The sequence below is a fragment of the Cyprinodon variegatus genome, unplaced genomic scaffold (genome assembly GCF_000732505.1).
Source record: "Cyprinodon variegatus isolate N-32 unplaced genomic scaffold, C_variegatus-1.0 Scaffold177, whole genome shotgun sequence".
Lineage (NCBI taxonomy): Eukaryota > Metazoa > Chordata > Actinopteri > Cyprinodontiformes > Cyprinodontidae > Cyprinodon > Cyprinodon variegatus.
Genome location: NW_015150630.1, coordinates 1,186,189 through 1,191,919, shown reverse-complemented (window position 1 = coordinate 1,191,919; position 5,731 = coordinate 1,186,189). Strand labels below are relative to the sequence as shown.

The window sequence follows — 5,731 nt, the reverse complement described above, 5'->3', positions numbered from 1 at the left end:
AATCCTACATGTAAGGTAAATCTATCCTTCTGAACTGTAGTTACTGGATTTTTGTGCGCATGCTTGGTTATATGTTTTGTTTCTGAGTTGAATAGGCAGAGCACACTCTGTCACATACCGGTATCTTTCTGTAACACTAAAGAAAAGGAACAACAAAGCCTCCCACATTAAGATTTAGGGAGTTACAGAGCATGGATGGACAACAGACATTCTTAACCAAAAGTTTACATAAGCCTGTAGTAGCCACAATGCTGAAACTCATTCTGAATGCATTTCCTCATAAGTTGCAATGTGTCACATCTTTTAATTAATTTCATATTAATTAGTGTAGCAGCTACAATGGTGAAACAAAGTTCAGCTCCACTGAAGCTTCAATTAGATGTCATAGGTAAAACATCCCAGTCTAGCTGGTGCTTGTTAATGGTTCCTTTGTATAAAATCTTCTGGGTTCATAGACAGTGACAGTGACCTGTAAGGGCAAAAAGCTTTGTTAACCCCTGCCTCATTCCTGTCACATTCTTCATAGAACCAGCGGCACCGGCTTACCTGCCATTTGCCCTCATGTCCAGCTGCCTTGTTAGCTACTTATGGACATCTTCCCAACACCTAATGGCAAAAGGTTCTTTCTAATCTCTGGGGGTCAGAACAAGTTTACTGGAGCGTATTTCTGACCAGTTAGAGGGACTTTAGGGGTAACTACCTTAAATATTTTTAGAGAGAATTTTAGTCAATGATTTGAAGACATTCTTTATGATGAGAAAAAACTCAAAGGAATCATTAATAACAATACTTAAACAAATTCCCTTTGCAGCAAAAAGGCTGACCTTTTTGCTGCTATATTTGGATATTTATCATCATGTTTAGTTTAATTTAGCCTAGTTGCACAGTAGAAATACAGTAAATATATCAGTAATTTCCAGGAAAATAAAATGACAGCAATGCTGTAGAGGGTAAAACAAATCTCTTGTGATTACATAACAATTCCAACACAGACTGAACTATAGCCAGCTTGACACCTGAGGCACAGATGAAAACTTAGTCCTCAACTGATTTCACTCACTTTGTAAAATATATCTGTAACACTGGCAGGTAAACAAACCCTTAGCATGAAGCCAGCAAAAAAGGTTGGGAACTCAAACAGTGTTGTGTTTATGCTTTATTTCCAGCTGTAAACAAAAATCCTTCACAGAAATTGAAAAAGCATGTTTATAAAAAAGAATATTTAAAAAATATATTTTTTTCTATTCTAGCAGGACATACATTATTCTTAAAGTTTCACCCCTCCATCTGTGCACCAATATCTTACTTTTAGAAAAAGACTTTGACAGCTTTTCTTTACATTTTCTAAAATTAATTAAATTGGACACAGAAAGCGCAGTAACACATGCAGACTTTGGCTTTAAAATACGTTTGAAGAAGTTGTTTTAAGAATGTTTGTTTGTTACAAGATTCTCACAGAGGCTTCAAGCAGGAATACATTTGGATCCACATTGAGGTTTATTGACATTCAAATCTGGGGTAACATTTTTATTTAAAAAAAAAATAATTACAGTGGGTTTTTTCCCCAACGACTTAAAAAATGTCATTTTCTTCTTTATGTTAAGGTCCAGTGATCATCTGCAACATGTGTCTTAGTTCATATTTTCTGAAGTTTAAATGCTTTTTCTAATTCACAGTCTGATCATTATATTGTGTCCATCTGGTCAAACGTATAACAATATCAAGTCTCTTGTTTCAGCTTCGTTATGCTCTCAAAGGGAATCTGTCCTTCTCCTTGCAAAAACCGCAGACATGCTTTTCACAATGCCCTTAAACCTCAGAGGCTTCTTTGTAGTGAGCTTGGCATCCTTCATCCTGTCCACAAGGCCGTTAAAGACAGAACAAACGCTGTGGTAGTTCTCTGCAGCCGATGCTTCATAGAAGAGGCAGTTTGCGTTAATGGCCAGCATACGGCCCTCCTCGCTCAGCACTGTCCGTCTGTGGTGCAGGTCCCTTTTGTTGCCCACTATTGCTATAGGGACCCTATCCTCAGAGAGACAATCTTTGGTGGACTTGATCCTTTGAACCAGCCTGCTGATGGCGTTGAAGCTGGCTCTGTCACAGATGCTGTACACCAGGACGAAGCCATCTGCCCACTGGACCTTTTTATGGAGAGGCGAGGTTTCCACAGAAAAATCCTGCAAAAAATAACATAGGGACTTTTGTGACATTTCAATTGTTTTCTTTTATTGTAATTTATCTTTTTTTTTTTTAACAGTGTCCTGTCTGGCAATGTGGCAATAAGAATAATTATGATGCCCAAAAAGAGCCCAACAGATTTTGCTTTCACAAGTGGAGCAGTACGGCTATCGGCATAGTGTTCCGCTTGATTTATGCATATAAATAGCTTTATTATAATTCATGCAGAGAGTATTACAGGTTATATGAACACTGCAATGTCAATACAAAAGGAAAGAAAAACAGGAAAATGAGAAAAGATGAAAGAAAGAGGAGATAAAAGGGAGACAATGATAAAACAGTAGTACAAAACAGTGCAGTTTAATCTCAATGTCCAGTAAGGATTAATCACTCTAAATACTTCAATTTCAAAGTGTGATGATACAATGCACTCCAGATCCAGTAATAATGTAAAACCTTTTTTCATCTTTCTCAGTCTTTATCCTGTTAAGTCAGGCAGGCCAGTAATTTCTCTTATGCCAGGCTAAAAAAACTGGAAGATTGACTTTGTGTGGCAGCATGTTAATACATTTATACAGTTTCTCAGTACCTCAGAGTAAGGTGAGTCCCAAATATTCAGAGTAACCTCCCTCCCATCAACTATAGAACTCTGACTGTAGATGGATTCTGAAAAACAAAGAAACAAAGAAACATTGAACCTCTGGGATAACTGATTAAATGGGCATCAAGTTTAAGTAGGCAAAGTGGAAACTTACCGATGTCTCCATATTCACCAATGAATCTCCGAGTAAGAAGACGCACAGTCATTGCTGGAGAGACATCACAATTGTATTAACCTCCACTCAAAAGCAACACCAGAAGCCTGCGTTTTCATTAGAAAAAACATGTTTTTACCTGATTTCCCGACACTCTCTGTCCCCATGACAACTATATTTGCTTCCATTTTCAGTGAGAAACTTGTTGGGAGTCCATGTGAGGATGAGGAGCAGGTCTACTGCTGTGTCACTACAGCCGTCAGAAGGCAGCTGTTATATGAGGAACAGGTGGGCGGGGCTCTCATGTAAAAAAAAAAAAAAAAACAACGTTAGAATCACTTCCATGAATTAATGATTTCTGAGTCACATGTTCAGGGACAGCAGGGGGGAAGAAACCAAATCAAGTCCAACTAATGCTTGCTTGCTTGCTTGCTTTTTTCTGTTATTCTCTTTTTCTTTTGTGTTAAGCATTAAAATTAGATAGTTTGATAAACATTTTGACAAAAAAAAAAGTTTTATTTAAAACTGTTATTCCTACTAAGGCATTTTGGCTGGAAATAAATCAAATATTTAGTCTGTTTACTTTTGTTATGCTTTGTTGTTATTTTTGTATCTAAAAAGCAAGGCTAATTTTCTATTAGAAGTAAATCTATGAATCTCTCAACTTAATCCAAAAAAAAAATAATAATAACTGGCATAACCTTATAGTTGAAAATGTTTCTTTATATTGATATTTAGCTTTAAAAGAGTTCGATTGCCACATGGTTGGACAGATTTTTCCTTTCATTATTGAAAAAGGTCAACTTTATTGTTCACCGTATTAAAAAAACTTGAACTATAATTATTTGAATATGAAGTATTCATAATTCTTTGTTTTTTTAATCATGTGTCTCACCTGTTATCTATAAGGGAATTTTGCAACACCATCACAATTCCATTTTTATCTGCTTAAAATTTATCCTGCTGAAAATAAATTCAGTTATTTGTCTTTACCAGGTACAACAGGAGTGGTGGGGAAAAAAAAAAAAAAAAAAACATTATTAAGAATCACATCAGGTTCTGGAATGTGTAATGAAGCCAAAATAAAAAAAGAAATGTTTTAACCATAAAGATTTTAGTAACACAGTAGCAGCATATTGCAATCCCTTTGCAATCGTTTCTTAATCTACTCTAAATTTTTAAATGAGGTGGAAGGAGAGAGAAGGAATCCCCTCTGTGCCCCATTGTTATATACTGTAAGACAAAAAAAGAGGTAAATTCAGACCTAAAATTTTTTATTGTTTTTTTTTTTTTTTTGGCTTTGATTTATTTTCAATGTCTTTCTTTAATTAAGTTCACATTTAAAGAAATTGACTTTAACCACTGGACTCCATGCGCCAGACACACATAAAAGTTTGTATCTCTATCCTGTCAGAACTTTAAATTGACTTACAATCATTTTAGTTTCTGCATTAATGCCACACCCTGACATTGACCCTAACCGTTCCTAGTATATTTCTAACCTTACCCTAAGTTAATTCACACCATACCTCTAAACTGTGACCAGAATATTGAAAATGGGGGTCCACCACATTTGGTCCTCAAAAGGTTAGTAAATTTACCAAAGAAATCATTCTAAATATGTAACTTACACAAGAACATATACACACAGACAAATCAATACAGTGTTCAGAATCCAAAAATGAGGCTGTGGTAATTAGAGTTTTAACTGATGGAGGACACAACCATCATTTTAAAGAATACCAAACAATTCTTCAATTCTTAGATTTTTTTTTTTTTTCTTCAAGATCAGTTCAATTACATACAGTTTTCTGTTTTCATTATGTAATGGTATGATAAAAGTATCCGCTGTTCTTCATTAGTATCAATCTGCAAGACAGGGTCTACCTTGAATAACCTGAGGGCTTGGAAGTCTCTAAAACAGCTAGATTCAATGATTTCCACAAGTGGATCATTACTTCTAGCAATAAAATGTGTTTGCCTAAACCTCAGGGAAATAAAGGCAGAGTTTAAAATATTTATATTACACTGAAGTTTAGTTATCTTACACACTGAAAGTAAAATGTCTATATTATTTTTCATTTTATAGCATTTGAAAAGTTATTCTATTTAGTAAATGTCCTAAATCAAAGCTCTTTATTTACACTGAGTGGATTTATAGAGTTATACCCAGGAATACCACAAGAGGGAAGTATAGTTTAATAAATTGTAAACCCTTTTTAGACGTTTCCTCTGGTGAACGACAGCGATAATAAAGATTCTGGGAATTGATTGGCTGGACAATAACAGACCCTCTGATAATTGGCTGGGAGAAACTACACACCCCGCCCCCCTGTGTGTTTGGGAGAGATCTATGTTTGGCTACCTTTGTGAGGACCATATTTTTGGTTTTTACTTCTGAGGCGAAGAACTTCATGAAAAACAAGGACCGCTCTCTGTTTTTGCTCTAGTTTTATACACAGTTTATTTCAGGGTAAAACAATATGACAGCAACATGTAAGGTTTTGCTCCAGTAAAGGATATAAACCTTTGCTGAATCAGTAAGAGTTTTCAAAACAAACAAATATATTAACAATGTTCCATTAACCTTCTCCTTTGGGTAAAGAAATTCCTCTACATAAAGTAGAAATTTAAATTATATAGTAAATACAAAGTTTAAGATTAAATTAGGATGTAGAGTTGAGGTTATTTGTGTTTTCTATGGTTAAAGTCCCTGGGGGAAGAGAGAGTGTTGTTTCCTGAATCACCGGAAACACACTGTCTGTGTTAGTGTGTCCATATGTATTTATTTTATCCAG

General features: G+C 35.3%; 1 protein-coding gene across 1 annotated transcript; it reads right to left on the bottom strand.

The window, feature by feature from the left end:
• Positions 1-1,252: 1,252 nt before the first annotated feature.
• Positions 1,253-3,180, bottom strand: LOC107087241 (ras-related and estrogen-regulated growth inhibitor-like protein). The gene is made up of 4 exons (XM_015378700.1): positions 3,073-3,180; positions 2,934-2,987; positions 2,768-2,844; positions 1,253-2,177 (listed from the first exon to the last, which is right to left on the bottom strand). Exons 1-4 carry the CDS (start codon positions 3,119-3,121, stop codon positions 1,752-1,754), a joined length of 606 nt encoding a protein of 201 aa, XP_015234186.1. The 5' UTR covers positions 3,122-3,180; the 3' UTR covers positions 1,253-1,751.
• Between the last annotated feature and the right edge of the window lie 2,551 nt (positions 3,181-5,731).

Bases quoted from the DNA above. Each gene is read 5' to 3' on its own strand.
- LOC107087241 (XM_015378700.1), bottom strand. From the start codon at position 3,121: ATGGAAGCAAATATAGTTGTCATGGGGACAGAGAGTGTCGGGAAATCA. The intron at 2,845-2,933 runs GTAAGTTTCCAC...TTTGTTTTTCAG, and splicing joins TGGTGAATATGGAGACATCG to AATCCATCTACAGTCAGAGT. The intron at 2,178-2,767 runs GTACTGAGAAAC...TATTTTTTGCAG, and splicing joins GGGACTCACCTTACTCTGAG to GATTTTTCTGTGGAAACCTC.